This window comes from Thalassophryne amazonica, chromosome 4, assembly GCF_902500255.1.
Source record: "Thalassophryne amazonica chromosome 4, fThaAma1.1, whole genome shotgun sequence".
NCBI lineage: Eukaryota > Metazoa > Chordata > Actinopteri > Batrachoidiformes > Batrachoididae > Thalassophryne > Thalassophryne amazonica.
Window position 1 is genome coordinate 28,617,659 of NC_047106.1, and position 18,200 is coordinate 28,635,858.

Below are 18,200 nucleotides of genomic sequence, written 5' to 3' on the forward strand. Positions count from 1 at the left end.
ACAAACAGTTGCCCCAAGGCGCTTTATATTGTAAGGCAAGGCCATACAATAATTATGTAAAACCCCAACGGTCAAAACGACCCCCTGTGAGCAAGCACTTGGCTACAGTGGGAAGGAAAAACTCCCTTTTAACAGGAAGAAACCTCCAGCAGAACCAGGCTCAGGGAGGGGCAGTCTTCTGCTGGGACTGGTTGGGGCTGAGGGAGAGAACCAGGAAAAAGACATGCTGTGGAGGGGAGCAGAGATCGATCACTAATGATTAAATGCAGAGTGGTGCATACAGAGCAAAAAGAGAAAGAAACAGTGCATCATGGGAACCCCCCAGCAGTCTACGTCTATACCAGCATAACTAAGGGATGGTTCAGGGTCACCTGATCCAGCCCTAACTATAAGCTTTAGCAAAAAGGAAAGTTTTAAGCCTAATCTTAAAAGTAGAGAGGGTGTCTGTCTCCCTGATCTGAATTGGGAGCTGGTTCCACAGGAGAGGAGCCTGAAAGCTGAAGGCTCTGCCTCCCATTCTACTCTTACAAACCCTAGGAACTACAAGTAAGCCTGCAGTCTGAGAGCGAAGCACTCTATTGGGGTGATATGGTACTACGAGGTCCCTAAGATAAGATGGGACCTGATTATTCAAAACCTTATAAGTAAGAAGAAGAATTTTAAATTCTATTCTAGAATTAACAGGAAGCCAGTGAAGAGAGGCCAATATGGGTGAGATATGCTCTCTCCTTCTAGTCCCCGTCAGTACTCTAGCTGCAGCATTTTGAATTAACTGAAGGCTTTTAGGGAACTTTTAGGACAACCTGATAATAATGAATTACAATAGTCCAGCCTAGAGGAAATAAATGCATGAATTAGTTTTTCAGCATCACTCTGAGACAAGACCTTTCTGATTTTAGAGATATTGCGTAAATGCAAAAAGCAGTCCTACATATTTGTTTAATATGCGCTTTGAATGACATATCCTGATCAAAAATGACTCCAAGATTTCTCACAGTATTACTAGAGGTCAGGGTAATGCCATCCAGAGTAAGGATCTGGTTAGACACCATGTTTCTAAGATTTGTGGGGCCAAGTACAATAACTTCAGTTTTATCTGAGTTTAAAAGCAGGAAATTAGAGGTCATCCATGTCTTTATGTCTGTAAGACAATCCTGCAGTTTAGCTAATTGGTGTGTGTCCTCTGGCTTAATGGATAGATAAAGCTGGGTAGCATCTGCGTAACAATGAAAATTTAAGCAATACCGTCTAATAATACTGCCTAAGGGAAGCATGTATAAAGTGAATAAAATTGGTCCTAGCACAGAACCTTGTGGAACTCCATAATTAACTTTAGTCTGTGAAGAAGATTCCCCATTTACATGAACAAATTGTAATCTATTAGACAAATATGATTCAAACCACCGCAGCGCAGTGCCTTTAATACCTATGGCATGCTCTAATCTCTGTAATAAAATTTTATGGTCAACAGTATCAAAAGCAGCACTGAGGTCTAACAGAACAAGCACAGAGATGAGTCCACTGTCCGAGGCCATAAGAAGATCATTTGTAACCTTCACTAATGCTGTTTCTGTACTATGATGAATTCTAAAACCTGACTGAAACTCTTCAAATAGACCATTCCTCTGCAGATGATCAGTTAGCTGTTTTACAACTACCCATTCAAGAATTTTTGAGAGAAAAGGAAGGTTGGAGATTGGCCTATAATTAGCTAAGATAGCTGGGGTCAAGTGATGGCTTTTTAAGTAATGGTTTAATTACTGCCACCTTAAAAGCCTGTGGTACATAGCCAACTAACAAAGATAGATTGATCATATTTAAGATCGAAGCATTAAATAATGGTAGGGCTTCCTTGAGCAGCCTGGTAGGAATGGGGTCTAACAAACATGTTGATGGTTTGGAGGAAGTAACTAATGAAAATAACTCAGACAGAACAATCGGAGAGAAAGAGTCTAACCAAATACCGGCATCACTGAAAGCAGCCAAAGATAACGATACGTCTTTGGGATGGTTATGAGTAATTTTTTCTCTAATAGTTAAAATTTTGTTAGCAAAGAAAGTCATGAAGTCATTACTAGTTAAAGTTAATGGAATACTCAGCTCAATAGAGCTCTGACTCTTTGTCAGCCTGGCTACAGTGCTGAAAAGAAACCTGGGGTTGTTCTTATTTTCTTCAATTAGTGATGAGTAGAAAGATGTCCTAGCTTTACGGAGGGCTTTTTTATAGAGCAACAGACTCTTTTTCCAGGCTAAGTGAAGATCTTCTAAATTAGTGAGACGCCATTTCCTCTCCAACTTACGGGTTATCTGCTTTAAGCTACGAGTTTGTGAGTTATACCATGGAGTCAGACACTTCTGATTTAAAGCTCTCTTTTTCAGAGGAGCTACAGCATCCAAAGTTGTCTTCAATGAGGATGTAAAACTATTGACGAGATACTCTATCTCCCTTACAGAGTTTAGGTAGCTACTCTGCACTGTGTTGGTATATGGCATTAGAGAACATAAAGAAGGAATCATATCCTTAAACCTAGTTACAGCGCTTTCTGAAGACTTCTAGTGGCGACTCTGTTTTGAGAAATGTGAAGTTAGCGACACCAGCAACCATTGTCAATTGTCTTCCGGGGGCCAGAGCAGGCGACATCGAAGGACATTTGAAATTGCTGGCTAAGGCTAAGCGTAAATTGGTAAGATTGTAATTCACGTCGCAGTAATGACACTCGGTTACGCCAATCGGAGGTCACTAAAATTAACATTGAATCGGTGTGTAACTTTGCAACAACAATGTCGGACTCTGTTGTTTTCTCTGGGCCCCTCCCCAATCAGACCGGAGTGACATGTTTAGCCGCATGTTCTCCTTGAATTGCTGGCTGTCTGAGTGGTGTCCAAAAAATGAGGTGGGCTTCATTGATAATTGGCAAAGCTTCTGGGGAAAACCTGGTCTTGTTAGGAGAGACGGCATCCATCCCACTTAGAGGGAGCAGCTCTCATTTCTAGAAATCTGGCCAATTTTTTGGGATCCTCCAAACTGTGACTGTCTAGCGTTGGGACCAGGAGGCAGAGCTGTGGTCTTATACACCTCTCTGCAGCTTCTCTCCCCCTGCCATCCCCCTATTACCCCATCCCCGTAGAGACGGTGCCTGCTCCCAGACCACCAATAACTAGCAAAATCTATTTAAGCATAAAAATTCAAAAAGAAAAAATAATATAGCACCTTCAATTGCACCACAGACTAAAACAGTTAAATGTGGTCTATTAAACATTAGGTCTCTTTCTTCTAAGTCCCTGTTGGTAAATGATATAATAATTGATCAACGTATTGATTTATTCTGCCTAACAGAAACTTGGTTACAGCAGGATGAATATGTTAGTTTAAATGAGTCAACACCCCCGAGTCACACTAACTGTCAGAATGCTCGTAGCACGGGCCGGGGCGGAGGATTAGCAGCAATCTTCCATTCCAGCTTATTAATTAATCAAAAACCTAGACAGAGCTTTAATTCATTTGAAAGCTTGTCTCTTAGTCTTGTCCATCCAAATTGGAAGTCCCAAAAAACAGTTTTATTTGTTATTATCTATCGTCCACCTGGTCGTTATTGTGAGTTTCTCTGTGAATTTTCAGACCTTTTGTCTGACTTAGTGCTTAGCCAGATAAGATAATTATAGTGGGCGATTTTAACATCCACACAGATGCTGAGAATGACAGCCTCAACACTGCATTTAATCTATTATTAGACTCTATCGGCTTTGCTCAAAAGTAAATGAGTCCACCCACCACTTTAATCATATTTTAGATCTTGTTCTGACTTATGGTATGGAAATAGAAGACTTAACAGTATTCCTGAAAACTCCCTTTTGTCTGATCATTTTTTAATAACATTTACATTTACCCTGATGGATACCCAGCAGTGGGGAATAAGTTTCATTACACTAGAAGTCTTTCAGAAAGCGCTGTAACTAGGTTTAAGGATATGATTCCTTCTTTATGTTCTCTAATGTCATATACCAACACAGAGCAGAGTAGCTACCTAAACTCTGTAAGGGAGTTAGAGTATCTTGTCAATAGTTTTACATCCTCATTGAAGGACAACTTTGGATGCTGTAGCTCCTCTGAAAAGAGAGCTTTAAATCAGAAGTGTTCTGACTCCGTGGTATAACTCACAAACTCGTTAGCTTAAGCAGATAACCCGTAAGTTGGAGAGGAAATGGCGTCTCACTAATTTAGAAGATCTTCACTTAGCCTGGAAACAGAGTTTGTGCTCTATAAGAAAGCCCTTCGTGAAGCTAGGACATCTTTCTACTCATCACTAATGAGAAAATAAGAACAACCCCAGGTTTCTTTTCAGCACTGTAGCCAGGCTGACAAGAGTCAGAGCTCTATTGAGCTGAGTATTCCATTAACTTTAACTAGTAATGACTTCATGACTTTCTTTGCTAACAAAATTTTGACTATTAGAGAAAAAATTACTCATAACCATCCCAAAGATGTATCGTTATCTTTGGCTGCTTTCAGTGATGCCGGTATTTGGTTAGACTCTTTCTCTCCGATTGTTCTGTCTGAGTTATTTTCATTAGTTACTTCATCCAAACCATCAACATGCTTATTAGACCCCATTCCTGCCAGGCTGCTCAAGAAGTCCTACCATTATTAATGCTTCAATCTTAAATATGATCAATCTATCTTTGTTAGTTGGTTATGTACCACAGGCCTTTAAGGTGGCAGTAATTAAACCATTACTTAAAAAGCCATCACTTACCCAGCTATCTTAGCTAATTATAGGCCAATCTCCAACCTTCCTTTTCTCCCAAAGATTCTTGAGAGGGTAGTTGTAAAACAGCTAACTGATCACCTGCAGAGGAATGGTCTATTTGAAGAGTTTCAGTCAGGTTTTAGAATTCATCATAGTACAGAAACAGCATTAGTGAAGGTTACAAATGACTCTTTTATGGCTTCGGACAGTGGACTTATCTCTGTGCTTGTTCTGTTGGACCTCAGTGCTGCTTTTGATACTGTTGACCATAAAATTTTATTACAGAGATTAGAGCATGTCATAGGTATTAAAGGCATTGCGCTGCGGTGGTTTGAATCATATTTGTCTATAGATTACAGTTTGTTCATGTAAATGGGGAATCTTCTTCACAGACTAAAGTTAATTATGGAGTTCCACAAGGTTCTGTGCTAGGACCAATTTTATTCACTTTATACATGCTTCCCTTGGGCAGTATTATTAGACGTATTGCTTAAATTTTCATTGTTACGCAGATGATACCCAGCTTTATCTATCCATGAAGCCAGAGGATACGCACAAATTAGCTAAACTGCAGGATTGTCTTACAGACATAAAGACATGGATGACCTCTAATTTCGTGCTTTTAACTCAGATAAAACTGATGTTATTGTACTTGGCCCCACAAATCTTAGAAGCATGGTGTCTAACCAATCATTACTCTGGATGGCATTTCCCTGATCTCTAGTAATACTGTGAGAAATCTTGGAGTTATTTTTGATCAGGATATGTCATTCAAAGCGCATATTAAACAAATATGTAGGACTGCCTTTTTGCATTTACGCAATATCTCTAAAATCAGAAAGGTCTTGTCTCAGAGTGATGCTGAAAAACTAATTCATGCATTTATTTCCTCTAGGCTGGACTATTGTAATTCATTATTATCAGGTTGTCCTAAAAGTTCCCTAAAAAGCCTTCAGTTGGTTCAGAATGCTGCAGCTAGAGTACTGACGGGACTAGCAGGAGAGAGCATATCTCACCCGTGTTGGCCTCCCTTCATTGGCTTCCTGTTAATGCTAGAATAGAATATAAAATTCTTCTTCTTACTTATAAGGTTTTGAATAATCAGGTCCCATCTATCTTAGGGACCTCATAGTACCATATTACCCCATTAGAGCGCTTCGCTCTCAGACTGCGGGCTTACTTGTAGTTCCTAGGGTTTGTAAGAGTAGAATGGGAGGCAGTGCCTTCAGCTTTCAGGCTCCTCTCCTGTGGAACCAGCTCCCAATTCAGATCAGGGAGACAGATACCCTCTCTACTTTTAAGATTAGGCTTAAAACTTTCCTTTTCGCTAAGGCTTATAGCTAGGGCTGGATCGGGTGACCCTGGACCATCCCTTGGTTATGTTGCTTTAGACGTAGACTGTGTTTCATATTATTGTATGGCCTTGCCTTGCAATGTGGAGCGCCTTGGGGCAACTGTTTGTTGTGATTTGGCACTATACAAGAAAAAAGTTGATTGATTGATTGATAGTGTAATGAAACTTATTCCCCACTGCTGGGTAGTCCATCAGAGTAAATGTAAATGTTATTAAGAAATGAATGACAGAAATGATCAGACAGAAGGGAGTTTTCAGGGAATACTGTTAAGTCTATATCCATACCATAAGTCAGAACAAGATCTAAGATATGATTAAAGTGGTGGGTGGACTCATTTACATCTGTACGTGTGGTTCCCCCCGCTCGCACGTGGGGCATCTTTCATCTGTTCACAGAGTGACATCTTGGTCTGTGCGCTGACAGGACAGGGGGCGTGGCTGGCTGCCCCATAGCTGTTGAGACATCTCAGGTTCTGGACATCACAGCTGCAGCACACGTCCAGTGTTTTGACAGAGGCGCACATGTGTGTGCTTGTGTGTAAATCCATAAAAACATATATCACTTTTGTGATGGGAGGAGAAACGGGCCGTCAGTCTGTTTGGACATGCAGCAGGCAATCTGACTGACTGTCACGTCTGACAGGGCATGCATGTCGGGCCGTGAGCAGTGCACTGTAGGACCAGGACAAGCCAACAGTGTGACACATACGCCACTTTCAGTCATGTATCAGCAGAAATATGCCGTACCAAACAATGTTTGGACAGTCATCACAGCACTTTTTTTTCTTAGAAAATATCTTTATCTGCTTGTTGATTTTATCCATTTCATGCTCCTGTTATAAGAGAGTGATTGTTGTGCAGTGGTAAAGTTTCCATCTGGTAATCAGAGTATGTTGGTTCAAATCCTGTGGTGTTTTTTTTTTTATTTAACCAGGGTTATTTAACAACCTCTTGATGACTGTATGTCTGTGACCATGGATCATCTACAGAGGAACAGATGGATCATATTTGTATTGGCCACTTGATAAATGCAGTGTTTTTATATTGTGTGTGGGTTTATTTCATTTTAAATACATCCATCTCCTTCCTTATATCAGGCAGATTCCCACAACTTTCACAGGACTGCAGTTGTAGCCCAGTGGTAAAGTTTCTGACTGGTAATCAGAGCTTTCAGAAGGTGTGGTTTGAGTCCTATGGGTGGCATGTAATTTTTATTTTCAGCAGCTGCATGATGTGTAACCACATTGCGCACTTGCTGTGAAAAAGCTGTGTTCCCGCGTGCACAAAACCATTGCAGCATGTATTTTTAAATTCTTTATTTAGTTTTCTTCACAGCAACTGCTGGCAGTGTGTTCCTGTGTGCACGAACCATCACACTGGAATCATGCATGCCTGCCTGACGTTGCATTGTTTCGTGGTTCAATCATACGAGCTGTTTCACCATGAGTCGCTCTGAGCTGTACGTATTCACACTATGTGTGATGGGGCCCTAAGCTCTGCATTGTTGTTCTAACCCCACAACCATAACTCGTGTTTCTGAATACTAAATGTGAAATGTGCATTGACTGTGGGATTTCGTAGGGATATGCAAAAATATATGCGATGTCACACAAAATGTGCCATGACAATATCATTTCAAAAAAGATGAAAACAAAATTGTATTTTACCACCCGCAAGCAACAATGGCCTTACTGGCCACAAGGAAACTGCACTTAGCAATGAAACGTCACTGAACAAGTCCAGACATGCCTCTATGGCAGCATTCCAGTTTAAAATATATAAACGAATAACCACAATTAAAATGTTAATTGAACCTCCTCCTATAGGTAATATTTGCATCTTTTGTCTTCACGTGTATATATGTTATAATCCAAAATTTCAAAGCCGAATATGTAGTTTTACAGACCTACTGATGGAAATTGTGCCTGTACTTGCAGTGCTATGCTGATGACACATGTTTATCTCTCTGTCTAATGGTAAAATGATTTAAGTCCCATATTAAAAAAACATGCTATGTATGCATGGGCGCAATTTGGTGGGGATAGGGGGATATGTCCCCCCCACCTTTTCAACCAGGGGGGACAGAATATGGTATGTCCCCCCCCCCCCACCATCTGACATATATGTGTGTATTTGAAACATGCTATGCCAGTCTTATGTGCAAACCATGTCAGTCTTATGTGCAAACCATGTCAGAATAGTATCTTTGTTTCTGCAAGTTTGTTTTTAGCAGCATTGACTTGTTTACAACACCCATTTCTTGTTTGTCACATTCAGAATTTTCTGGGACTGCATTTGCCCAGATTTGAAACCAAAAACAGTTGCCTCTAGGGACTAGTGTCTACACATAAGTATCAATGGACCATATGCTAATTTACTCAATTCTGAAAGTTAGAAAAGGAAATCAGAAAAGCTATCTGGGACCTCAGAAAGCCCATCTGCAATTATTGCTTGATCTCCAAAATCAGTCTATGTAAGCGAAATTATGTTCAGTATGAGTGTTGTCATTAGTGCCACTTCGAAAATTAAATTCATGATAAGTAATTTATCCTAAACTTATGATCTGTTGTTTTTTCAAATTTATGCAAAAACAAATCTTGAGAAAAAAAATACAGTATGCGATAGTTAATAATGATTACGAGTCTGTTCTTTCATATTTATGAATACATTTTACCACATTGCAGTTGTTTTTTTAATGAGAACTCAACCTATCATTCTTTTTGAGTTCTACACATGTGGTGATACCTTATTTACACCAAGATGTTAATAAAATTAATGCTGGCTATTTTCAGAATAAAGTACTTATATCCACAGTTTCAAATTGCATAAGTCAAATGGTGTCCACTTTATAGTCTTCTCAAAACATTAAAATTGTTCTGGATGCTCAGAATGCATCTGAGATATCACTTGTTGGTTAAATTAATCAAACAGTCTGTTTTGAATTTGAGTTTTCATTTCTAAAACAGCGAGCTGGGCAGAAATCTCAAAAGACATGTTGGATGGTCATTTTTAAATTTTGAAAGTGATGGGAATAACAACAATCAGGATAGAATTTAAATGACAAGCCCACTCACCAAAACTCAAAGTTCCATCTGCAACTCTTTAAATGCAGTGTAATTAAACTGCACCTTGTCCAGAATGCAGCAGTTCGCGTCATTATGCAAACGGTCCGATACAAATGTATCACATGCACTCAAATCCCACTGCAATACAGAAGTCATTCCTTAATCTGTTAGTGTACTTAATAGTTTGATTGGGCCGGCTCACTGGCAACAGCCCAGTCAGACCTCTGTGGTCACTCAGTGATGGTCTTTTAATTCAGCAGAGAATTAGTTATTAATATGACAGAGGCAAAAAGAAAGGCCTCAGCAAATCAACATGAATTATCCAGAAAAATGTTGCAGGATCAGTTGGACCAACCCACTAAACAAAAATCTTTTTCTCATGTTCTCTCTGTGTGTCCCTCTGCACATCAATCTGTCATTCCATTCACAGGGCTTCTACTGCGCAGAGGGCAGCTCCTCCCCTGAACCGTGTCCCGAGGGCACCTACGGTTCTCGCCCAGCTCTTGGTGATGCGTCTGAATGCTCCCCTTGTGGTGGAGGCCAGTATTGCGCTGGTGTGGGTCTGACAGCAGCCTCCGGAACCTGCAAAGAACGCTTTTACTGTCGAGAGGGGGCCAAGTCTGCAGTATGAAAGTCTTCCTTTCATAATTGATCAACTAATCCTTCTTAGTCATGAATAATAACGTTGTCTCTAAATGATTTGGTGCTGCAGAGAGGAAACCTTCACACGCATAACTCAAAGAAATGCCAACTTGTTCGATTGAAGCTACAGGGTGTAGAATTTAGTTTCATCTGGTGGTGAGGTTACAGATTTCTCTTACCACTCACTTTGTTTCCTTTCTGATTGTCACTTCTTTGGTGACAGGCAGTCATGCTCCCTTGCCATCTCTTGTGAACAGCATTATGGTCTCCACAATTTCACCAATAAATAAGTCAGGCTTCTCAAACTTCTCTGCAACCACTAAAGAGCGTACAGGCGAGCGACCACTGACTCCTTTTCTTTTTCTTCAGTCATCCAGCCACATGGCACAGTGCAAAAGGTGGAGTAAGTCTGTCCCTTTTGGGCTACTGTAGCAACATGCCGGCCTCCATGAGGAGTCCTGCTACCATGTGAAGAGCTTATTCTAAGCTTATGAAAACACATTGATGTGTTGCTGCAGGTAACTATCATAGACTGTAAAATCCTGGTCTCTGGCTGGGACCCTACGTGACTTAGGCGGGACAAACGAAGCTCAAACACGCCCATCACAGAGTTACTGAATGAAAAGCTAAGAGGCTAACCTTGGTTTGGGTGTTTTATTAAAAGCATTTTTTGGATGGACTGGGTGATTTTTATCATAACTGATTGTGTGCAGAAATTAAAAATTATGATCAGCTTATTTCCTCGTGAAATCATGAATTAACCAGACCGAACATCACCAAGGTTCCAAGGTTGTTACAGCCAGGGGTGGCAGCGGGGACAAGTTCCCACTACCTAAAAAGTGCTCCCATATGGTGTGTGTCTCAAATAGCCTCTGGCAACCAAGCCCAGCTCCTGGCCTGCTTGTATGGCTTAGCTTCTAAACCCGGCAGAACTGTTTCTACTGACTGGAGAAAGGCGGGTCTCTTGCGCCTCAAAATCAGTTGCTTCAGGTGGATGGAACTTGTCAGCCTAGGAAGGCAGTTCATCTAGGAGAAGGAAACTGTGATCTCAAACCTCCACTGCCTTGCGGCTATAGCCAGGCTTGGACACCGCTTTCAGGAGTAAACCTTGAGGAACAATCTGGAGTCGGAGGTAGTCTGTTGCTGAACTTCAGCACTTCCTCGGCAACTCCTGTGACGCTGCCACTGCCAAACTGCATTGGCTTCTGCCTTTCCTTTGGACCACAGTAACGTGGAGAGGGGGGGACCTGGTGCATGGGCAACAGCAGATCTTCCTCCCACTGTGGCCAAGTGCTTGCTCATAGGGGGTCGTTTTGACCGTTGGGGTTTTTCATAATTATTGTATGGCCTTGCCTTACAATATGGAGCGCCTTGGGGCAACTGTTTGTTGTGATTTGGCGCTATATAAGAAAAAAGTTGATTGATTGATTGATTGATTTGCCTGCCCAGGCTTTGTAGCTCCACTGGAGAGGACATTCTAGCGTCATTGCATGATACCAGCGGATGCCAAGAGGGAACATCATTAAGCAACCGATAGCTGCTCAAAGTGTTAATGCCGTTTGCATACAAAATAAAAAATCACAAAAATTTCACTCGATGGAAATACTGTAGCCAGACATCTTAGGACAATTAATCATACAGCAAGACAAGTTATTACAGCTGATAGATTTTATGGGTTGTTACCAATATCTGGTAAAAATTTAATGTTAATAGAACTTTTATAAATATAGTTACTGAAAAAAACTAAAGTAACTATGTAACATATACTCAACAAAAATATAAACGCAACACTTTTGGTTTTGCTCCCATTTTGTATGAGATGAACTCAAAGATCTAAAACTTTTTCCACATACACAATATCACCATTTCCCTCAAATATTGTTCACAAACCAGTCGAAATCTGTGATAGTGAGCACTTCTCCTTTGCTGAGATAATCCATCCCACCTCACAGGTGTGCCATATCAAGATGCTGATTAGACACCATGATTAGTGCACAGGTGTGCCTTAGACTGCCCACAATAAAAGGACACTCTGAAAGGTGCAGTTTTGTTTTATTGGGGGGGGATACCAGTCAGTATCTGGTGTGACCACCATTTGCCTCATGCAGTGCAACACATCTCCTTCGCATCATCCGTGAAGAGAACACCTCTCCAACGTGCCAAACGGCAGCGAATGTGAGCATTTGCCCACTCAAGTCGGTTACGACGACGAACTGGAGTCAGGTCAAGACCCCGATGAGGACGACGAGCATGCAGATGAGCTTCCCTGAGACGGGTTCTGACAGTTTGTGCAGAAATTCTTTGGTTATGCAAACCGATTGTTCCAGCAGCTGTCCGAGTGGCTGGTCTCAGACAATCTTGGAGGTGAACATGCTGGATTTGGAGGTCCTGGGCTGGTGTGGTTACACGTGGTCTGCGGTTGTGAGGCTGGTTGGATGTACTGCCAAATTCTCTGAAACGCCTTTGGAGACGGCTTATGGTAGAGAAATGAACATTCAATACACGAGCAACAGCTCTGGTTGACATTCCTGCTGTCAGCATGCCAATTGCACACTCCTCAAATCTTGCGACATCTGTGGCATTGTGTTGTGTGATAAAACTGCACCTTTCAGAGTGGCCTTTTATTGTGGACAGTCTAAGGCACACCTGTGCACTAATCATGGTGTCTAATCAGCATCTTGATATGGCACACCTGTGAGGTGGGATGGATTATCTCAGCAAAGGAGAAGTGCTCACTATCACAGATTTAGACTGGTTTGTGAACAATATTGAGGGAAATGGTGATATTGTATATGTGGAAAAAGTTTTAGATCTTTGAGTTCATCTCATACAAAATGGGAGCAAAACCAAAAGTGTTGTGTTTATATTTTTGTTGAGTGTAGTTACTTTACTTGCTGTGTATAAATACTTTCACCCCCCAATTGTTGTCAAGGAGGAGAAAGTAGCTACAAAGACCAAATCAGGTTTTTTTTTTCCCCCTTATACCAGTTTAAAACGTTTTACCATGGCTCCTATCGTAACCTGCCTGCTTCTATAGCCAATCTCAAGCAGCCATTCAAGGAATTGCAATTTCACTTTTGATGACCGGAGGTTTGGGCTTGGTAATTATACACAATGAACAGATGGTTATGAATGCTTTGTTTCATTTCTGCTAATAAACACCCTTAAATCCTGCACCGTGTAGCTTAAGTGTATGGCATAACTTTACGATAAGATACGGAATACTTGCAGAAACATCATGTTGTTATTTTTAATGGCCATTCAAAGGATGTATTTGCTTCATGTTAGTTTGTCTCGTGTATCGTGTCTGTGTTCAGACTCCATCTGATGGGCTTACAGGAGGATTATGTCCACCTGGAAGTTACTGCCCACACGCATCATCTTCCCCCCTCCCCTGTCCCGCCGGAACCTTCAGCAGCAGTACTGGCCTCCGCAGCCTTCAGGAGTGCATCACCTGTCCACCAGGGTGATTTTTTTGTTGTTGTTTTTATGAGTAATACTAATTTTGAGAGAAATCCAAGGCTTTCCACTGTGTGCCTCTGCCTGTCAGTTTCTATTGCTTAGGTTCCAACAACACATCACCCTCTGGGCCCTGTTTCCCTGGTTACTATTGTACTGGAGGCTCACCTTCACCTGTTCAGAATGAGGCAGAGGAGGGTTATATACCTTGAAAGGAGCAGTCAAGGAAGAACCGTGTCCTCTCGGCACTTTCCAACCGGTATGTTACCTTATCTTGTTCTCCAGTATTACACATAAAGTAGAAGGACAAACAGATAAAGCTTCAATACGTAGGATTTAGGGGTGTTAATTGGCAAAAAAAGAAAAAAATACCTTCATAATCCAGATAAGCGGCAGAAAATGTATCAATCAGACAACTGTTCATTTGTGTATAATTTCTTGCAAAAACAAATCAATCAATCAATCAATTTTATTTATATAGCGCCAAATCACAACAAACAGTTGCCCCAAGGCGCTTTATATTATAAGGCAAGGCCATACAATAATTACGTAAAAACCCCAACGGTCAAAACGACCCCCTGTGAGCAAGCACTTGGCGACAGTAGGAAGGAAAAACTCCCTTTTAACAGGAAGAAACCTCCAGCAGAACCAGGCTCAGGGAGGGGCAGTCTTCTGCTGGGACTGGTTGGGGCTGAGGGAGAGAACCAGGAAAAAGACATGCTGCGGAGGGGAGCAGAGATCAATCACTAATGATAAATGCAGAGTGGTGCATACAGAGCAAAAGGCTGCACAGAGAACTGCAGACACATACATTCATGCAACATGGCACTGCACCCCCATCAACACTTCTGGGAACAGGTTACACAGGCACTTTCATCCTGCTGACTGCCACATCCCATTATCTCCCGCACTCTGCTTGCTAGGGGACACTTCAGTAATTACCAAAAACTATAGATTTCAAACTGGTCCTCATAGCTCTAACCATCGCCAAGAAAACTATCCTCATGAACTGGAAAACACGAAACCGTATAAACATCAATTATTGGAGAAATCTTCTCACAGACTTCTGCATCACAATGCATCACACTGCAATATTCTTCACCTCCCTACAATGACTCAGCAGAATCCCAACCCTCCCACTTTCGGGAGGAGGGAAGAAGAAAGAAAAGGAAGGAGGGAAAGGAAAGGAAAGGGAAAGGGAAGGAAAAGGGAGGGGAAGGGAAGAGAAAAAAAAAAAAATCAAAACCATGTCACTCTTGACAGCACACTCGCCTCTACCCCCCTCACAGAACCCACTGGCATCTGGTAAATATTAATAACTTTTCTCTCATAACCTCACACCAGTTGTATGTGTATGTATGTGTGTATATATATATAATATATATATATATATTATATATATATATTATATGGGTGTTGGGTGTATGTGTATGTATGTATGTGTATGTATGTGTATGTATATATATATTTTTTTTATTTTAGGCTATTATATATTCATTATTGATAATATTAATTATTGATAATATTCTAATAATTATTTTTATATGATATATCTTAGTGTGTATGTGTATATGTATATGTATGTATGTATGTATATATCCTTCCTCAGTTTTTCACGAAAATTTTACGATTACTTATATGATTAACGGCTGCATGAATACTAATAGTGACAACAACAAAAGGACAGGTTAAATTAATATATATTTAATATATATACATTAAAGATAATTAAAAATAAACACTGCACATTCAAGGATCCGGTCTGTTTGTTTTTAATGCACTACATTCCACAATGTTTTTAATGCACCATACAAGATGAGACCCACACACAGACAAAAAAAAAAGAATGGGTCAGATACAACGCAGTAATCAATGTCACACTATTTTGAAAGGTTGTTTAATCATTGTTGTTGTTGCTGTGGTACGGATTGATGTTATGATTATTGCTATTAATATACACAGATATATTTTTCAACAAAAAATAAAACACCCACTTTTGGTTTTGCTCCCATTTTGTATGAGATGACTCAAGATCTAAAACTTTTTCCACATACACAATATCACCATTTCCCTCAAATATTGTTCACAAACCAGTCTAAATCTGTGATAGTGAGCACTTATCCTTTGCTGAGATAATCCATCCCACCTCACAGGTGTGCCATATCAAGATGCTGATTAGACACCATGATTAGTGCACAGTGTGCCTTAGACTGCCCACAATAAAAGACCACTCTGAAAGGTGCAGTTTTATCACACAGCACAATGCCACAGATGTCGCAAAATTTGAGGGAGCGTGCAGTTGGCATGCTGACAGCAGGAATGTCAACCAGAGCTGTTGCTCGTGTATTGAATATTCATTTCTCTACCATAAGCCGTCTCCAAAGGCGTTTCAGAGAATTTGGCAGTACATCCAACCAGCCTCACAACCGCAGACCACGTGTAACCACACCAGCCCAGGACCTCCACATCCAGCATATTCACCTCCAAGATTGTCTGAGACCAGCCACTCGGACAGCTGCTGAAACAATCGGTTTGCATAACCAAAGAATTTCGCACAACTGTCAGAAACCATCTCAGGGAAGCTCATCTGCATGCTTGTCGTCCTCATCGGGGTCTCGACCTGACTCCAGTTCGTCGTTGTAACCAATTTGAGTGGGCAAATGCTCACATTCGCTGGCGTTTGGCACGTTGGAGAGGTGTTCTCTTCACGGATGAATCCCGGTTCACACTGTTCAGAAGATGAACAGCGTGTGTGGCGTCGTGTGGGTGAGCGGTTTTTGATGTCAATGTTGTGGATCGAGTGGCCCATGGTGGCGGTGGGTTATGGTATGGGCAGGCATCTGTTATGGACGAAGAACACAGGTGCATTTTATTAATGGCATTTTGAATGCACAGAGATCCGTGACGATATCCTGAGGCCCATTGTTGTGCCAAACATCCAAGAACATCACCTCATGTTGCAGCAGGATAATGCACGGCCCCATGTTGCAAGGATCTGTACACAATTCTTGGAACCTGAAAATGTCCCAGTTCTTGCATGGCCGGCATACTCACCGGACATGTCACCCATTGAGCATGTTTGGGATGCTCTGGACCGGCGTATACGACAGCGTGTACCAGTTCCTGCCAATATCCAGCAACTTCGCACAGCCATTGAAGAGGAGTGGACCAACATTCCACAGGCCACAATTGACAACCTGATCAACTCTATGCGAAGGAGATGTGTTGCACTGCATGAGGCAATGGTGGTCACACCAGATACTGACTGGTATCCCCCCCCCCCCCCCAATAAACAAAACTGCACCTTTCAGAGTGGCCTTTTATTGTGGACAGTCTAAGGCACACCTGTGCACTAATCATGGTGTCTAATCAGCATCTTGATATGGCACACCTGTGAGGTGGGATGGATCTCAGCAAAGAGAATGCTCACTATCACAGATTTAGACTGGTTTGTGAACAATATTTGATGGAAATGGTGATATTGTGTATGTGGAAAAAGTTTTAGATCTTTGAGTTGATCTCATACAGAATGGGAGCAAAACCAAAAGTGTTGCGTTTATATTTTTTGTTGAGTGTATGTGTATATGTATATATATATATATATGTGTGTGTTGTGTGTGTGTGGTGTGTGTGGTAGTATGTATGTATGTATGTCTGTGTACATGTATGTATATGTATATATACCTCCTTGTGTATCATGTCTGTATTGTTTTATGTTATATGGTTATTATCCTCTTGCATTTATTTCTTTATATTACCGTTGTTGCCAGTGCTCGTTATTGCGTTTCGTTTTATGTTGTCATGTTGTCTTTGTCCTCTTGCCTTTATCTTTATTTATATTTGTTGCCAGGGCCTGTTATTGTTTGTCCCTATTTCTGCACATTTATGATCTGTTATTAATTGTTTATTCTCCCAGATGTTAAATTTGTTGTGAAATAACACTCGTGTACTTTCTCTGTGCACACACACTCTACACACATGCACATTCCTCCATATACTTTCTGTATCCCTTTATTTATTTGTGTTTCTGTCATGTTGTATGATTGTGCTATATGTGTTTTGTAAAATAAAGGGAGAAAAAAAATTTGAACAGTTACCCTTCTGACAGAACTTGAAAGCAAATGGAAATTGGTAAAACTTACAAACAGAACAGTTGATATGCAGAAAAATAGGACATATCCAGGTTGGAGGTGGGCTGTCCTCCTTCACTCTTTCTGAATGTTGGATTGTCACATTTGTACTTTCCAATTTCACCTCCTTCTGGTCCCTCGACAATGACTTTTAGTTCTGTTAGCATGCCAAAGCAAACAAAATAATTGGGGTTTGGGGGAAACTTATCTTGTATTATCACGCAAGTGTTATGAAGTCAATCAACTGACCACTTGATTGTTTATTCAGCCCATTAGGGCACCTTCACGCATAACACGAAAGATGCAGAAACCGAAATAAAATCCACAAACAAAAACGACATGGGAAAGCATGAAAAGTTCCACCTGCTGTCGGGAGGAATGCACGGTTGGACAGGCATGCACGATACCGCGGTGACGGTTTTGTGCATGCTAGTGTTCACACGCACAAACATGGGAGCACATGGAAAGTCGTGCACACAGCAGCGGAGGGAAAAATTTATAAAACACCACAATTTATAATACTTAATTCCTGTTATAAAGAGCAGATTTATCCTCCATCAAGACGTACACCAGGAGTAATGAAATGATGTGGATTACTGTTCTCTCTTTCATGTTTTATATGAATTACTTGATGCACTCGTTTCATGAAGAGCCGGCCAGCTCCCGTCTCATGAAGAGTCGGCTCCCATCTCATGAAGAGCTGGGCTCTTGCGTCATGAACATATCAGCCAGCATGGCGTGTCCAGCGAGCAGTGATCGCTGCATATGTGATATGTGTTTTAATTATTACAATGTAGGGAAA

The 18,200-nt window shown here is 41.1% G+C and overlaps 2 protein-coding genes across 2 annotated transcripts in view; both read left to right on the forward strand.

The window, feature by feature from the left end:
* Positions 1–13,480, forward strand: part of LOC117508887 (multiple epidermal growth factor-like domains protein 6) — a 44,244-nt gene extending 30,764 nt beyond the window's left edge. The window contains exons 18-20 of the mRNA XM_034168729.1: positions 9,598–9,792; positions 13,127–13,275; positions 13,360–13,480. Of these exons, the coding sequence (XP_034024620.1) occupies positions 9,598–9,792; positions 13,127–13,275; positions 13,360–13,480 (465 nt within the window). The remainder of the gene's footprint in view (positions 1–9,597; positions 9,793–13,126; positions 13,276–13,359) is intronic.
* Positions 13,481–18,029: 4,549 nt separating this feature from the next.
* The window catches only part of LOC117508888 (neurogenic locus notch homolog protein 4-like), a 33,281-nt gene continuing 33,110 nt past the window's right edge, over positions 18,030–18,200 (forward strand). The window contains exon 1 of the mRNA XM_034168730.1: positions 18,030–18,165. Within this exon, the coding sequence (XP_034024621.1) occupies positions 18,030–18,165 (136 nt within the window). The remainder of the gene's footprint in view (positions 18,166–18,200) is intronic.